At 35.7% G+C, this 18,340-nt stretch overlaps 1 protein-coding gene across 2 annotated transcripts in view; it reads right to left on the minus strand.

Moving 5' to 3' along the window:
* Nucleotides 1-2,027: 2,027 nt before the first annotated feature.
* Nucleotides 2,028-18,340, minus strand: part of KIDINS220 (kinase D interacting substrate 220) — a 68,315-nt gene continuing 52,002 nt past the window's right edge. The window contains exons 25-30 of one of the 2 annotated variants that reach the window (XM_030446878.1): nucleotides 16,848-16,958; nucleotides 15,929-15,985; nucleotides 9,461-9,604; nucleotides 7,945-8,043; nucleotides 6,651-6,899; nucleotides 2,028-4,337 (exon numbers count right to left, since the gene is read on the minus strand). In XM_030446878.1, the coding sequence (XP_030302738.1) occupies nucleotides 3,069-4,337; nucleotides 6,651-6,899; nucleotides 7,945-8,043; nucleotides 9,461-9,604; nucleotides 15,929-15,985; nucleotides 16,848-16,958 (1,929 nt within the window). In that variant the 3' untranslated portion in view covers nucleotides 2,028-3,068. The remainder of the gene's footprint in view (nucleotides 4,338-6,650; nucleotides 6,900-7,944; nucleotides 8,044-9,460; nucleotides 9,605-15,928; nucleotides 15,986-16,847; nucleotides 16,959-18,340) is intronic. The other variant, XM_030446879.1, reaches the window with a different exon arrangement.

Consider the following 18,340-nt stretch of genomic DNA (forward strand, 5'->3'; position numbering starts at 1 on the left):
TACCATGCAAACACATCCAGGCATCAGAAAAGGAGGACATGTCCAACTAAGCTCTTCAAATTCAGTTAGGGAAAGAAGTCACAGTTTCAAGTGCCTGTAATATTCAGTCATCCAGAATTAGAGTGGATATATAAACTATCATTAGAAGAGTTCTGGGAAGTGTTGAGTACCAGAAGTAACTTCTCAGTTGCCTCATTGTTTCATACACTTAATTCATTTTCATTTTCCACAGAACTCTCACGTTCCTTGATTCTCACAAGTTACAGAGCTAACATTTAATATTTCAGCACTGGAAATTGTTTATGGTTTCTTAACTTCAAGAACTGTGCAGAAAACTAAGCAAGCTAGTAACCATAGCAACTGTGGTAGGAAAAAAAGAGCTATGAGACTGCATTGTATTTTTAATTCTTAAAAGTGATATTCTTTCATATTCTACATGTGAAAAATTCACTAAACATGTATAGTAACTAATGTAACTTTTATGTACTAAAGACACTTCTTACAACTGTGCTGTATTAAGTCCTCCATTTCTCTTTTCCTCTCTCTGTGAGAGTACTAAAATTTCTTCTGTTTATGAAAACCTGTATAAAAAAATTAAAAAGATGTTTCAGTGGAGAAGAAAAATTCACCCTGTCCAGCTATATTTTTATGCAAGCAGATTTTAAGTGTCAGTTATATTTTCTGTCCTATTAACAAGCACCTTTTGCAGCATACTGCCCTTGAACTGGCTCTCAAGCATTACTATATTGGCTACTACAGGAACTTCACTAGGAAGGCATGGAAAACCACACCTGATTATATAAACTACAGCATGCATTACTATATAATACAGCTAAAACAGTTAAAGGAACCAGGACTGAAGCACTCTGAAACAGAAATTATTTCGGGTACCCACAGCCCATGTGGGGCATGGATCTACATTACCCAGATTATTACCCAGACGTGCAGGCTTACACAGACGCTTTGCCTCTGCCTCTTGTTTCTTAGTGACAGCAAGCAATTACACTGGTATTAATGAATATAAGGTAGAAACACTAAAAAGTTTCCAAGCCAAACACTTGTTTCACCCCAATTTCGGTACTTTATGAAGAAATGAGGTATAAAACTTTCAGGATGAAAAAGATCATCCATCTGGATCATTTGAGGACTTAGACATAATTTTTTGAAATAACTGCTATTTTTCATCACTACTGTGAATATGTCTAAATGGAGAAGGCTACACTTGTCCTCTCTTACAAAAAGGGCTTACATAAGTATCTTTCTCTAAAAAGCTTTGCAACCCAAAAATTCAGAAAGCAGAATGATGTCCCAGAGTGATGTTTTTTTTCTTTTTTTCTAAAATAGGAACGTAAACCAAAAAACTGTTCCCAAAGAGTCAGCAAAATATCCTGAAAGTTGGAGGTTGCTTATTTTGTTTTGGGGGGCTTTTTAGTTGAACTAATAGCCTTTCTAATAGATAAATATATATGCACTCATGTTTCCAGTGCTTCTGTAGTACTCTGATGAATAAATTTAATTTAATCAAATAACACACAAATTATACAGAATCTAAAAATCTCCAAATCCATAAGTACGAGACATCCATGGAATGAAAAAATAAAGAGCCTAGAGAAAGCCATTTTTCCTTTGTTGACTCTGGCATAGAAAAGCATCCTCTTGATCTGGATAACAAAGGCCACAACCACATGGGCCTGCTGGAGACATCTGGTTTGAGATGCAGTAGGACAGAAACAAATCTGTGCAGAACTGCCAGCACATGTTAACTGGCACAAACAGTGGGATGACTGCTCTGGACTAGCAGGAGGTGGCCACATCTCTGCAGCTCACAGCACTTCCTTTAGAAACGTCTGCTCTCCTGATTCCATTTATCAAATGTATTTTTATACTCAATGCTTATCCAGTATTGTATTAATAACAATATTTTTAAATGCATTTTTAAAAATAAACCCCTTAAATATTGTAACCAAATGAACATGGGTGTAACATTTTTACCTGGTGAAGAAACAAAATACCACAGCAAACAGAAATCTGGACTCAAACCAAACATTTCAATTTATTTTTTATTCTCCTTCTACTACAAGAGTCTCGTTTGAACAATTCTCTCTTAAAACACATGCACATTTCACTGGACAGTAAAGGTATCTGCAACAACAACATTCAGGTACATTACTTAGATGACAAAAATCTTCAAGCATGCTACTTTAAAAAATCTGGCATTCAGCTCTGCTGAGATTTTAAAAAGTATGCCCGATTTTTAAAATGGCAAACCCTGCTTATTTTTCTTTCTTTACGACATTTTAATGTAGCTCAGGTGGTTGCATCTATTTAAACCAATGGCTGTAAATTATGTACCTACAATAAATAATGGATCCACTAAATCAACAATAAGGTATTACCTTATAAATAACTGCCAACCCCAATGACACATCAAGACAACGTTCCTTACAAACCTTTTCACTGTTCCACCTAAAGTTCACAAAGTCAACAGCAATTACTGAACATACAGAGTAAGTGTACATATAGCCAAACAGGTATCTTAACACTCAAATTCCAACATATGTAATATATGTTGCACACATTAATCCACCAATTAACACAAAGTTTGATAAGGGTGTCACAGGTTGTGATATTTAACCTTCTGGCACCTCTTACATCAAATGGCAAAGTTGCAGTCTTAACTTTACTTGCAAGTATGTAGAATGAACTGGAATGTTTAGAAAGGGTAAGTAACACCTATCCCAACAGAAAAGTAAAATCACATCATGATCTTAATAATTAAACTGTACTTACTTCTCTAACACCTGCCCCTGGCCAACCAATTGCACAGTGTCTTAACTAAAACTGTTTTTCCATGCCAAGCACTTCTTTTATACATGGGGAAGGACTGAAGTAAATTGCTCCTTGTAAAAGTTACTTCTCTCCAATAAAATGATTGAAAATTATCTAGACCTTCTATTACAATACTGAAAGCTTTAACTACAGAGCTCAATGTAATCACACACTGACAAAAAATTCCAAGCAAGCTACAATTAATTCATGGGCATGCTCTGTTTTAACCTGGCTGCTTTCTACAGGATACTCTCTCTTTCTTCTCCAAAACCAGCACCCTCTGAGGTTGTAACAGTGTGGAGCTCTGATGAATCTTTTGAAAGCCTGTTGTAACTTGATCGCTGGCTCCGTTTGTGAGCAACACTCTTCAGGTTCTCATTCTGAACTCCAGCTGAATTGGAACCTGAGCCAGGGTGCAGGGTAATTTGAGGTGAATCTCTAATACTCTGTATTTCTTCAAAATTTTGATTAGCTCCATTGTTTGGAGCGCTGTTATTATTTAAGGTTAAAGTACTAGGGGTTCTATTTAAATTATAGACTTTCTGGCAAGCTGGCCAGTTCTCTTCTGGACTACTTGCTATCAAGCTGCTTTCAGAAGGGCTTTTCTTATCTTCTGAGCAAATAGACATGCGAACCACAGCTGGATCTTGAAGGCCACTAAGGCTGTGTGGAATTCCTCTCTTTCCACTGTGACTGTCATCATCAAGCTCAATGAGATTTGCCTTCTCAAGCTGTGAATCATCTGCTCCTTCATTATGGAGGGAATGATTTGGAGAACTTTCATTGGATCTCACACCAGAGTCGGACGAATCTTTTTTATCCAAAAGAGCATCTGTCAAATACTCCTTTGCTTTGATGAAGGTTCTAATAGGTTCAGATCCATGTTCTGGAGATTTGGGCTGCTTCTCTATTTTGCCATCTGTTTTCTTATCTTTACCTTCCTTAAGAAGTGGAGTATTATCTGATTCCTCAGTTCCAGACTCATCTTCATCACTTGGAAGTTTCTGATACCGAAGAGTAACTCCCTTGAGCTTTAAATCTGCAGCCTGGAAAATACTTGTTCTTTCTGAAGACTTCTTTCCTGGGAGAAGCTTGGAACCAGACTGATCAGATTTTTCATCTTCTTCAGTAATAGGATCCAAAGGAGATGCATCACTAGTAGAAACACCTGAAGTACTGTAATCAACATCATTCCTCTTCAGTAGGAAGGACTTTCTCCCATCATCTTGCTTCTGTTCACCATCTTTTCCTTTTTCCTGCTCTGCACTGGAATGCAAGGAACCCCCTGATGTACTCTGCCCCATATAGAAAGCACTTGAACTATGAGGGGAGGACCTACCACTCACTGTAGTAGAATTGGCTCCTCCTTCTAACTGTGACATTTGAGCAATATATTCTCTATAAGCATCTCTGTATTCCGCCTGTACCCTGTCAGTAAGCTTTGATATTTCAATACTAGAGTCTTGAGAGTTAAGGCTTGAAAGACTGGGAGTTCTACGAGTTTGTGACTGGAACACAAAAAAAGAAGAGAGAGAGATAACTGTTAAATGAACAATTTATATTTATTTTTACTGTTTAAATCAAGTAACTCAAAGAATCAAGTATGCACTTAATTTTTTTGTTGTCGCTGTGAATAGTTGTGAATAGACTGTAAGTGAAATTGTCAATGCTATAATTAAAATATACTTACTATAAGCATATATATGCAATCACATACACATTCAGTAAACTTACAAAGTAGTGTTATTGTTGGTCCCAATAACTGAAGATTTACACAAAACAAGTATTTTTTTATATCCAGTGCATTTGAAGCTAACTCTTCTAATTATAAACAGGTGATTTTTTTTGTCAAGATGGGCTCTTCTAACACATTCCTGTACATTTACAGAATTAGCCTTTTATAGACTTATATTTTATTATAAGGACAGCAAGAGTTCATTCAAATGCTAGCCATTTCTCAAAAACATTTTTAAATGACCCCCTTCCTACAATACTTCAATATACCCTGGAAAAATTCCACTGAATACAGCTGATCTCAGAAAAAAATCAGTTCTCAAACAACCTACTCCTCTATGCTCCACCTATGCTCTCTTTCAGTGTGTAGACAGAGAACTCCATAAGCACAGGATGCTAAGCCATCTATTAGATGTTAGAACCAAGGTTTTGCACAGAGCTGAACTAAGTGAAGGAGTGGATTGTGGCTGAACATAAAGCTTTGTGTCTTGCAAATAACAGGATGCTCACTTCTCAACTTTTAAAATTCCAACAGGTGAATGTTAATGTTTTCTTAAGGGCAAACTACCTTCCTTTATTATTCTTTTGACTCAACTTCAGATAATTACATGGGCATCAGAAAGATTAATTTAAACTTTCATTTTAAAGAATGTTTTAAAAAAATGTTCTTGTAATTTTGTGCTTTTGACATAAAAACAGAGCAGGGCTATGAAGATATCAGAGAGCTGGAGCACATCTCCAGTGAAGATAGGCTGAGAGAGTTGGGATTGTTCAGCCTGTAGAAGAGAAGGCTCCAGGGAGACCTTAGAGCAGCTTTCCAGGGTCTACAGGAAAGCTATAAAGGAACCTTTTACTATGGCATGTAGCTGTAAGGATGAGGGGGAACAGTTTTGAACTGTAAGAAGGTAGATTTAGATAAGATGATGGGAAGATACAGGATTTAGATGAGATATTACTGTGAGGGTGGGAAGACACAGGAAGAGGTTGCCCAAAGGAGCTGCATCCCTGGAAGTGTTGCAATGGGGCTCTGAGAAATCTGCTCTAGTGGGAGGTGTCCCTGCCCATGCAGAGAGGTTGGAACTAGATGAACTTGAAGGTCCCTTCCAACACAAACCATTCTGTGACTCTATGCAACATGTCACTTTAGTTTGGAAAAAGAGATACTGATACTCCACTGCTGGAAATAGGCAGTAAGGGTAATCAGGATCCTATAAACATACACAAGTGCAGATGCATCCATATAGAGGTATCTGGGATTGAAATCTGTCTTGGGGATATATACTCCCTTTTCAGTGATAATTTTAAATACAAATATCACCTATAGCTTCTGATTTGGAGTGTCTTCCTATTTTGATGCAACTTCAAGATGTTCTAATTCAGACTTCCTGAAATGAAAATGTTGCTTATGTGTTTGGGTTTGGGGTTTTGGTTTTGAATTCTAGTCATTACTTACAGATCAGCTGATTTATCTTTTTTTAACAAGGACAAAAGAAAATCACACACTTCGGTGATTTCATAAGATGGAGAAGAAGAACAACTACAACCTATGGCAGAAACTATAGTTGGAGAAGAGTGTCAGCTCTGGAGTCTACAAATAGATTACGCATTGTCAGGAAAAGGCTCTGATGTCATGGAGCACTGTAAACTGTTTAAAAAAAAACAAGCACATGCATCTGTAATCCTTTAAATAGCATAACATCTGGCTAGCAAACAGCTGAAGTATTTAATACACAAAGTCTGAACACTGCGATAAACAAAAATCTTGAGGACACTTCCCTAAGCTAAATGAGAAAAGCATGATTTGCTTTCAAAAACACTTGCAACCAAAAACTTTGATTTTCTTCTCTGAAAGATCCATTACTGGAACTATTAGTTTTCAGATGGAAAAAACTAAAGACTTTGACTCAAGAGAGTGTGGGCTCCAGGGAGTTTACATCTCTGCAAAACTGGTATTTGCCAGGACTGAGAACTGAAAGTATCTGAACTGTCACAGCAAACAATTCTTGACTTGCCTATATCCAAGAGTGGGAAAAAAACCCTCTTTACTATACAGGTAAGCAAGTATAACACATTTCTCAATTAAATACCTGCCAACTTAAGTTACTGTGGCGTGGAGGAGCTTCATCAAGACCAATTGTGTTGAGTTCTTCAAAGCTGAAGTTAAGTGTGTAGGGAGCTTGGCCAGAGAGCCCTGTAAGCTCAGTGTGAGGCAACTCCGTGTTGTGCCCAGGCCGACGAGTAAGTTCATTGTGAGGAACCCCAGGGGTAACATGCTCACTTGTTCCACGAGGATCTTCCTGAACAGCCTGACTTTCTGCATTTCTCATTTCAAGTATCTTAACACACACAAAGAGACAGTATAAATGTAGTTACATAAAAAAAGAACAGAAAATTGTTAAACAAGAATTCTATTAGAAATGGGAACAAGAAATTCACAGTGGTAAAAGTACACTTCCAGGTGTGGTTGTGATCATGGAAAAGTATGAAGAAACATCTGTTCACAGATGTAATGCATTTGTTATCTTTACTGAAATAACATATTAATATTTTAGATTTTTTATTTATTTACAAATTATTCTCACTACTGCTCAGACCCATAAAAGAATTCATATGCTAAAAAACAAATTCTTGTAAAACTATGAAGTGATACATTAAAAATTTAAAAGCAAAACCAAACACTTCTGGTTTATAGCTTAATCAACCTGAATCTAACAATAAATTCCCAGTATTCTCAACATAGCAATTGGGAGATATACTGTTATTTTCAGAAAGAAAACTGGCAATACACTAAAAATATGTCAGAGAAAACACAGTTCTCTGTGATACATAAACCCCACTGTAAAAATGTCATTTACTCTCAAACTAGGAGGAGGGAAATGGAGGAAATTAGATATCTTATCCATGCTTCATTAATAGTATGGACTGTAGCATTCTTGCATTATACAAGTATGTTTCAATCAAATATTGTACATTCATCTCATTGGCTTAATTTTTAATTTAGGTTTCTTTAAAAATTATGCATATGCAATTGTGTTCCATGCATCTCTAACACACTGGTTGTCCACTTCTTCAACTCCCTTGATAACTTTTAACAGAAGGAACTTTTTAAAGTTTTTCTTTAAAAAAGAAAAACTGAACCCATACAGGAAAAAAACAGATCTTACAAAAAAAAGGAGGCAAAACATCAGTTCACAATCAATGAAGATGCAAACCACAGGCAACAGTTCTTCATTAAAGTGCTCAAGACAAAAAGACAAAGCAACAAAATTATAGATGCATGCATGCATGATAACTAGAAAGCAACAGGAAAAGAGAAAAGATAAGGTTCCTAATGAAAAAGACTAATTTATGGTGACCTAAATAGTGAAGAGGAAATCTTACCATGCTCCTGAACAGATGCCAGTCACCAAAATTCATATTCATTTCTTTTTTCAGTTCATCAATGTTGCACTGAGCCAACACACGGCCATTTATATTTGCCTAAAACAGTAAAACTAAGTAACATCAATCACCGATACGAGGCTTATGGTATGGCAGTAACAGACTTCAAAGGTAATTAAAATTAGATATATTGATAGGGACTGCTAGTGAAATTTCCCAATATCACTCTCAAGTCCAATACTATATAATAAACATGTGTTTTTATAAAAGAATATTGATTGATGATTGCTGATGGACAAGAAGAATCTGTTATGAGAAAACTGGAAATATTAAATCCACCAAAAACTAGTCTATGAAAGGCAGTATGACTGGGTTCTATAAACAGATTTAAGGAAACAACACATCAGCAGTAGAAAATTTCACAGGCAATAAATCACATTCATCTGCCTAGATTTCTGACTCAACACAGACTGCAGAAACCCAAGTATCTGAAGATCATGAGACAGTTATCCTGTCTGATTCAGACCCCTGGCTTGAGGCATCTAAGATGAAGTACTATCTCCATCAAGTTCCCTCCCTGCAGAAATACAGGTTTACACTCCTCCCATCATCACAAATACCTGAGGACAGAACACTAGACTTCTTTCTAATGTTCATCATCGTTCAGAGATGAACACAGAAGTGCTGAAACACCACCTGTGTTTGAGGATGGTGAGCCCTTATGTCAGGCATGTTTTTATACTGCTTGACTTCCAACAGCATCAAACTCAGTACAGAAACATTGTCATTGCATATACAGTGAGAGGTACTTTATACTGTGTATCAGTGAATGGACAGAATGTGAAGGAGAAACCATGTGTTAGGAGAGCAGAGCCACAAAATGGAAAGTCCAAGTTGAGAGCTCTGCTTGAGCTGAGGGATCTTGTTGGTTCTGTTCCCATATCCCACCCAGCAGATGTTTTTAATTAAATCAGGAAAAAGACCAAGCTGAGCCATTTTCATTCTTCCTTTTTATATGGTATTATTTGTAGTAAGAAATGCAAGGACATAAATAAGAGGAATCTCCTTAGAGATAATGGATGAGCACATTCTTTTAAGCACTCTACAGCCACTGAACCAATTTGAATTTTTTGCAGCTACACTTTCTCAAGGGGGAAAAAAAGGGCATGTTGCTACCTAGACACTGAACACATTTACACTGGCAATTGTGAAAACGTTTTTCTTGCTTCTTTTCTCAAAAAAAAAAAAAAAAAAAAAAAAAAAAAAAAAAAAAAAAAAAAAAAAAAGAGTTTCAACAGCATTTATATTTGTTTTTCTTTTTTGAGAGAGTGCACTTTCTCTGGATAACACACACACAAAAATGTCCAAACATAGCATACATTGAAGTTAGAATGTTGTTTTGACATTTTATGTACTTCAATAAAGATTTTCAAGAAAAGAAGCAGCCAAATGTCTCCTTTTCCTTATGTTTCTTCACATTTAGGGAGTAAATAAAATAACGAAATTCAGCTGATACCTTTCTTATAGTTGCAGAGTACTGGGGCAGCACACTCTGGTCCAGACCCTCTATCTGCTTTAGCTTTTCACACACAGCTTCCACACTCATTGTGCTCAGAGACACCTGTGATACTCCTGCAGCTGATCCTGTGCCTTCTGCTCCCTGTAAGAAGTGAGAAAACATGCAAGTAAGATTTGTTCAAATACTCAGTACACAGAGAATTTCACAATATACACTAAAACAAATCAAGCTGTGTTCAACTACATTTTAAAATTAAGATGAGCAATGCACAAGCATTTTTCATTACTACTGGAATACCTATATATTGGGAAAATTTTATTGTAGGTATTTGTAAGAGAAAAAACACAGAATCTTGAGTCTGGCCTACATGAAATAATAACTGTCAAATAATGTTAAAGCAACATAAGACTCAGAAATATTAGGTAAGGATTAATCAATTTCAAATGCATCTTTACAGTTTCCCTCTGATTTTAGCAGTTAGTTTGTTTTTCTGGTTTGTTGTTTAGGGTTGGTTTGGTTTTGTAATGCAGACACAACTTAAGATATTCCTGTCTTAAAATTTCCTGGTTTAGTATCAGACAAAGATGACCTAAAACATAACTTTTGAATTATTTGAATTACTTGTGATTTTAGCAAGGTCTGTCCATTTCCCAGAGGCTCCTTCAGCTGAATTTCTGCCAGATTAGCCAACAGGCTGTGTACCACAGTACAGAAACATAGAGCAGCACAGCCACAGCCCTCCAAGATACTATGAGGATGCTGCATGTATCTCAAGCTTTGGCAATATCAAGGTAGAAATTATTTTAAACTCAGATCTGTAACAATGGAGTTGTCCTGTTAATGTTGCCAGCTTCTGGGACTTGCAAAGAAATTATGGGAAACAACTCTAGCTGCAGTCAGTTACACAAAGTCAGTACACTAGGTACAGTATATTCTCAAAAAATACTCATATTCTCCCTGGATGGGAGACTGTGCATGAAGTTAGGAGTGAAGTGCAAAGCTCGAAACAGTTATCCTAGTGATTCAAATTCCTAAAAGTAAAATCAGAACCATTTCTCTCAGCTAGGAAATACTAGTATGCCCTCCTCCTGGGAAAGGGGTTGCACCATCCCCTTTTTCTAAACGTGAAGGTTTGGTTTTCAGCACTGTAGACCATGCACAAAACTAAGCTCATTTGGGAAAGATGCAAAAAAGATTCTAAAGCTTAAGAGCTCATCATCACATTTGTGATGGGATGTAAAAGTGCATTTTGACTGTCAAGAATTCAGCTAAAGAAGCTGGAATATATTCCTCAAGTCACCAATTAAGATGGTTTTGCAAAACTTTTCCCCCCATTTTTATTTAATTACTTCAAAGCTATTTAATTTCAAAATTAATGTAAATTAATAGACCCAAATATATTGCTTATGAAAACCAAGGCTCATCACACAGAACGCAATAACTGTATCTGAATTACCTAAACCAGGATATTTAAGAAGAATTCATTCAACTATTCCAAAGCAGCAATCCAAAACTCCTATTCTACTAGTATTTAACCTCAAATTACTTCTAACTTCCTGTTATTGGAGACATCCTGATTTGGGGAAGCAGGCACACTCCCCACCAAAGCTACTCTGAATTTCAAAGTTTAAAAGCTATTACATGCAGTTCTCTCAAAGTTCTCTGCCAAATGCACTTGGAAAGGACTTAAAACTGGCTAACAATAAACTTCACTCAAGAATGCTACAGGAGGTTGTGGGAAATCTAAGCCCAGAGCTGGGGCACTGAAGTTTTTTCCTTTGACCATTTACATTTTTTTAATGTGATGTCAACTGTACACTAAAAAACCCCAAAAGATACACCCCTTTGTCAGGGTAGGTACTGTGTCTAAATTATTGCATAAAATTTAAGTAATATAAGGCAAATACAGTCTGGGCTCCTAACTTAGGGGCTTGGGATTCCTTCTGAGGATAAGACACTTTTTCAGATTTTGCAGTGTCTCCCTAATTAGGTGCCTACAGTACCTAATTACTTATCTTACTGGGCATCTAAAGGAGGAAATTCAGGTCTTCATCTAATTGGATTTTTAGCACAGCTAAAATCTTTATCATGCTACAGACATAAGCCAACCACCAAACCTCTTTAAAAAAATCACTTTGAGTTCTTCTTCAGAACACCAGTTTCCCCATAAACACACTATTTACTATTAGTCTGAGTTAGATAATACAACAATAAAGAAAAGATATTATGTTAATCCAAATATTATTTTTTGAAATAAAGCTTATAAATTAAAATAAATCATTAAAACCAAAATTTCATTGTGGCACTACCAAAATAAATGATCACTAAGTCATGTATGTAAGTAATTGCCTTTGTTCTCTGAATATATTAGATACATTACCTATAATATATCTACAAATAAATGAACAAAAGTGTTAACACTTCTAATTTAACAGTTCTTCTTCAGACTAAAATATTTTTTACCAATCAAGAACAAGTCATTCTTTCTGCCTGTATAAAGAGTTAGTTTGGAAACTCTTTTCTGTGTATAAAAAAATACAGAAAAGTGCTAAAATATTTAGACTATTTTTGTTAAAAGTGTGAATTGGTTGAAATAGAAGCACATTAATCCAATCACTCTTTATAAAAAGCGCTCTCTAAAGAATAAGAAATGTAATAGCTTTAGGGATACTGTCATCATGTAAGTGAATTAAAACTGTACTTAAACTGACACATTTTTCAGTCTTAGTGGTTTTGTTAGAGATGCTTAGAGAACATTAGTCTGAAAAGTATTTGCCATGCAAGAGCTAAAAGCAGCTTGTCAAAACAAACCTCAAGGCTAGTAATGAGCATTAGTTTACAGACAGCCCAGCATGAAGCACCAGTATGATACCTTCTGAAATGGCTCTGAAATTAGTGAAAGATCATTCACAGAAAGCGGCTGTACCTGTTGTTGTTTAACCCAGACTTACACAGCTTTGAGAAAAAGACAAGATAGTATGAAAAGAAACAACAGCCTAAAGTGACATCAGAAAGGTTGAACACACAGATGACATGCTTTGAAGTAAATAGAGGAAATCAGTGTTAGGACAGACACAGGGTATTTTCATAACGTGATGAACCTTTAAGATATATACCTTTAGAATACACATTCAGTATATGCTAAACAAATACTGTTTTCCTGTGAATAGACTATTCTGTTTTACTCTTGCAAAAAAAAGTAACACTTGCTGTAACATGTTTGCAAAGAAGCTTTACATTATGTTTCTGATGGAAAATCCTGCTTTTGACCAAACATTCATTTCAAGATCACATTATACTACTAGTGGATCTCAGATAACTTTGAAAATTTGTATCTAAATACACTACCATAAAAAGCAATCCATACAAAAAAATTCCTATGCCACACACTTTCATTCATGCTCAAGCTTTTGAAAAGCACTTCCAGTTTCTTAAAAAGTATTCTGTGTTTATCTTCACTGAATGTTCTGGGCCATGTCAGTTCTCATTCAAAACAGCTGTACTTCATCTTAAGGTATTATATATTCAGTGCAGTAAGAAAAAAGTATTTGAACAAAGTAATTATACTGCAACAAGCTGCATCCTAACAAGTCACAATTAACAATGAAAAATAAAGCACATGATTAAGTTTATGACAGATAACCACTGCTAACACTAGTTTGATTTCTAACTTAATAGGGGATCCTATGAACAGATACTGGTATCACTACAATTCAGCAATAAACACTTTTGCAGTTCCTGTCAGAAATTTCTACCATTTGTATTTGTACCAGAATTTGTAACCATTAGTATAGCAAAGTCAGGAGAAATGCATGTTTGCTTCCACTGCAGATGTGGAAAGGCTGTCATCTTAATTCAAGTCTACTTTTATTAGTGACTTAACTTGATATCCTATAATTTGCAATGCACCCTTCATGTTAATGCACATACATATTTGAAAACTTACTGGTTTGATACCTGTGTTTTGATCCATTTAGCAAAGAATGGCAAACTGTGGTCTGGTACAGAAGCGTTTTACATCAACAAGAGAATTCAAACATAAAAGGTGTCCACAGTCAAATTACTGACACAAGATGACTGCTCTCAAATTATTTCTGATTTCAAGTACGGTAACCTCGATTTACACTGATTTTACACAACCAACAATTAGGATCTGAAATTTCAGAAGTCAGTCAACTCCATTGTCAGCTTGACAACAATAGCAGGACCTAAACTAGGCCGTGTAACATCCTCTACGCAGCTCTGCCAACTCATGCAATGAGTAGAGAAATGGTGACCCATGGAAAAAAAAAAAGCAAAAAAGATAACCCCAAATACACTGGGTTTTGCCCTGTAAGACTTAACACATTCAAAAGAATATTTATTCCTTATTTTACTTGGGTGTTAAATTGGAACATTTTTGGCTCCTTGCCAGATTTACATGAAAGACAACTTTGATTCTCTTGTATTCAGTCATCAAGCCAGATCCACACCTTGGTGTTCATTAACTACAACATCCTTGCCTGTAAATCGGAGAGATAGGGACATGATGAATAGACCACTTGGTGGACAAAGAACTGCCTGGATGGCCACAGTGCTGTGGTCAATGCCTCAACATCTGCTGGGTTGGAAGGGACCTTGAAGATCACCTAGTTCCAACCCCTCTGACATGGGAAGGGACCTCTCCCACTAGACCAGGTTGCTCAAGAAAGCCCCATCCAAATGTCCCATCCTCCCCTTCAGGGAGGGGGCATCCACAGCTCCTTTGGGCAATCTCTTCCAGTGCATCACCACCCTCCCAGTGAAGAATTTCTTCCTAACATCTAACCTAAAGCCACCCTCTTTCAGTTTGAAACTATTCCCCCTTCATCCTACCGCTTCCTGCCCATGTAAAAAGTCCCTCTCCAGCTTTCCTGCAGGCCCTCTTCAGATACTGGAAGGCTGGTCTAAAGTCTCCCTGAAGCCTTCTCTTCTCCAGCCTGAACAACCACAACTAGGAAAAGAGAGTAACATATACTATCTAAAAATATTCTCATAATTTTTTTCTTCAAAAATTCAAAATTTTAGATTTATACTTAGGTTACATGCTGCTAAGTCTTAGAAAAGTGTATGGTCTGATGTGCTGTACAACACATTCACAGTATCATAAATCAAAATGCAAAACTACATCTAATAAAATCCTCCATCATAATTTCAAAGTTTCCTCTTAATGTTCTAATTTCTCTATTTTCCTCCCTACAGCCAACAGAATATGTAGCTTACATGAGTCTCTTAAATTGCTACTTGAAACTGCAGCCTCTGTGTTCTTGAGATACACACTCAAGAGAGCAAGCAGAAGAGCAACCACACCTCAAGCTCCTTCACTGCTTTGCCCTGCTGTTACATTCCACTCTTACAATCCCATGTGCCACCTCACTGCTCACAGATACACACTTACTTTAGCTATCACTCCACTATTTTCACAAAAGCTTTTATTTTTCCTCCTTGCATTGCCAAGCTGCAGAGGACTGGGAAGAGAACAGGATACTGAGATAAGGAATCAAACGTAGGGAAGGCATCAGGATCTCCAAAAATATACTACCACAAAAACTTACCCCAAAGCCATCCCTTCACACAAAATAGATAATGACCTGGAGGAAAGAACTTCAGGGTACATTTTCCATTGCATAGTGCAAACATGGGGTGCTCAGTGAAGGTTACATGCAGTCAAATACAATTCTGGAATTTGTATGGGATTTTTGTTTTAATTGCATAGTGATGGAAATAGATTTTTGCAATTTTTTACTAAAAGAAAAAACAACCAAGATCAAACTATAACTGTTGCCAACAGCCATAAGCAGCAAATATTGAGAGAATTATGACAATCATATTAACCTCTTGGCTTTGGTAATAAATCAAGATTTTCCATTGATTCTCACAGATAGGGTTGAGATGGATACCCATAAATATGACATCTTTGTGCAAACAATTACAAATAAAGCAGTCAGGAAAATGGTAGATGTTAACATTCTGACTCAAGAATAAGCTTATGACCTGCAATTTTCTTTTATTTTATATTTCCAAGAAAAGTTGCTTTATACTATGTTAACTGCAACAGTTTTATGCCAACAACTAAAGTAGGGATCAGGTGAAAGAGCTCACTGAAGCAGGGAAAACACAGCTACTTGTTCTAAAGTCTAAGCACTGAATGACCAGCTGTCATTCTTCACTCTGCTTAGCTACCACAACACACTTTTTACTGAAAGCTCACCACAGCTACTCAGAAAGGTAAGGAGAAAACTACAGGGAAAAATACAACAAATCTTATAAGTGAAATATTAGCTCTTAAATTCATTCATGAACTACATTAGTTTTCAACTACTCTATTTGCCCACCAAAGCCACTGATGCAGTGTTAGTGAACTGCAGTTATGATTAATGCAGACTCATTACTGCTCAAAAAGCAATGAGATGCTAAAATTTCCACACCACATGACTACTCATTTACCATTGAGGGGTCTGTGGGTGAAGGAAGCCCCTCATCAGCATCCTCCTTGATAACATCCTAACAACAACAAAATATTATGGTTTGGGTAAAATGATCAAGGCCTCAACAAAAAATATGAAGTAAACAGTGAATGAAAATGATCTTGTAATAATACATAATTCAACAGAAACACATTTGTTTTCCTTAAGTGGTTAAAAATGTTACCACCTTTTAACAGCTTTGCTCATTGTATCAATATCCCAGAAATAAACTGATTGAAAAGTGTGACTTTTACTTTTTTAGCTTTCCGTAGCTCTTAATTCCATTTGAAATGCCATCTGCCAGTAAAATAAATACTGCTAACGGGAATTTTATTATTTTATAGGAAGTTAGGAAAGTCTGCTTGTTTTTCCTTTTCAAGAAGTAAATAAAGTTGAATTATATGTAGTTACAAAACCAAGCTACAACTGACACATACTTAATAAAATGTATTTTGTTTTACTTAAATATTTTTAAAATTCCTTTTAACTTTTGACTTTCACCTTCCAATTTCCAGTATTCTCTACAACATGAAAGGATGTAATTTATCTTATAAAATTTGAGTGCAAATTTACAAGTAGCACTTTTTTTCTTACAGTAGTACACACTATATCCATTTCTTTATGTAGTATAGCTGCCATTTTCATTAAAATATTTTTCTTCCGGTATTACAGGTAATAGTCCTCTACTCTTGATACCTGGGTAGTAGAATTATTTTCCTCTCTAAGTAACTTTTAAAGTTAAAACAAAATACATTTTATATTACACATTAATAATACCTCTGCTTAAACTATCTATAATACAGAGTTTGTAATTGTCTAATAGTGAATCATCATTAATAACTTTCATTACTCACTATATTCTCTAGGTTAGTATTTTAATTATCCTTCAAAATACTTACTAGGCCATTGTTCTGATCTCTGGACAAACTCGTTTTTAGTGGTGGACGTGAGATGAGATGAGAACTGCCAGGGCAATACCTTGGCATGTAAAGATATGGGGCAAAGAATGGCTATGAAAAAAAAAAATGTAACAAAAAAGGGACAAACAATTACACAAATCAAAATGTAATAATAAAACAAAACTTATTTCAACAAAACACATCCTTTAGTTGAGTTTGATAAAGTGAAAAATAACAATTACTAATGGCTTTCTTTTGCATTGAACAGAATTAAATCAATTTTTCAAAGTCCTTCAGCACCAAAGGGTGGCTTGGCATGATCTTCTGGAGGAACAGAGTTGGAGTGGTTTTGGTAGCTACACTCTAACATCTGGTTTGAGTATGGTAAAAGGATCATTTAAGGATAATTTTGATAATTTCATTCTCTCAGATATGCTTAACCCCAAATCAGATGCTTAGTAAAACTTATAATGTTCTCATAATTCTGAAGACAAATGTACCAAAAGAAAATGTGATGCATAAAAGCATCACTACAACTTCCCACATTTGTGGTAACCAATCTGAAGGCTTCCACAAATACTACTACTACTTATAAATGTGTAAGTAGATCTTTGTACCAGAGAACATTTCAGCTTTGTTTTGTGGAAATGTGTCCATCCATGTTGTTCAATACAAATACCATTTTCAAGTTAATTACCATAAAATAGAAGAAACCATTTTTAAAAATACCTTTTTCCCTCCACAACTATCAGTTAACTCCAAGTACTATTTTTATTATGAAGTTTCTTTTTATTCCTGGGTACTAAAACAGATTTCAAGGAAATAAACACTATCAAAGTTTCCAAAAGTCTTCAGCACATGAGTGTAAAGGGTCCAAATGGCTTTTAACATGGTCACTTCTAGAAGATATGGAGATCTCAAAATTACAAATATACTTCCAAAAGAGGATTCTGCACACTCCAGTCTTTTGAATTTTAAAATCAACTGTAAAAATGCATTCCCTGAAATTCACATGCTACCCATTGCCATATAATAAAACCTCTGTGTGTGTGCATGCACAAGTCTCTTTTTGAGTCACAAACCTTACAACTGGCAATGCAGTTAAGAAATACAAACTGCATTTTCTAATATCATGAATTTTTTTTTACTTATCTGTGACTTTGAGTTAGGTTTTGAAATAAAGATTTTCATCTTATCTATTCTGTTTTAAGGCAATCTAATGGAAAGAAATAGAGCCTTTCCTAAAGGAAGCAGAATTACAGTGCTCATTGCTTTAAATTTATTACCCAGTTCTTAAAAAACAAACACAGAAATTTAAAAATAATGGCTGTATTATTACAGATTTCCTATGTTTTTATACACAGCATTTTTAAAAAAAATGTATTACCTAGCTATTTAATAAAACAGAACATACTATTTGGTTTGTGTTTCTGCACATGACAAGATTCTGAGTAGCCTACTCCAGCAAATTCAACAGAGTAAGCAACCTCATG

This window comes from Calypte anna, chromosome 3 (assembly GCF_003957555.1).
Source record: "Calypte anna isolate BGI_N300 chromosome 3, bCalAnn1_v1.p, whole genome shotgun sequence".
NCBI classification, from domain to species: Eukaryota; Metazoa; Chordata; class Aves; order Apodiformes; family Trochilidae; genus Calypte; species Calypte anna.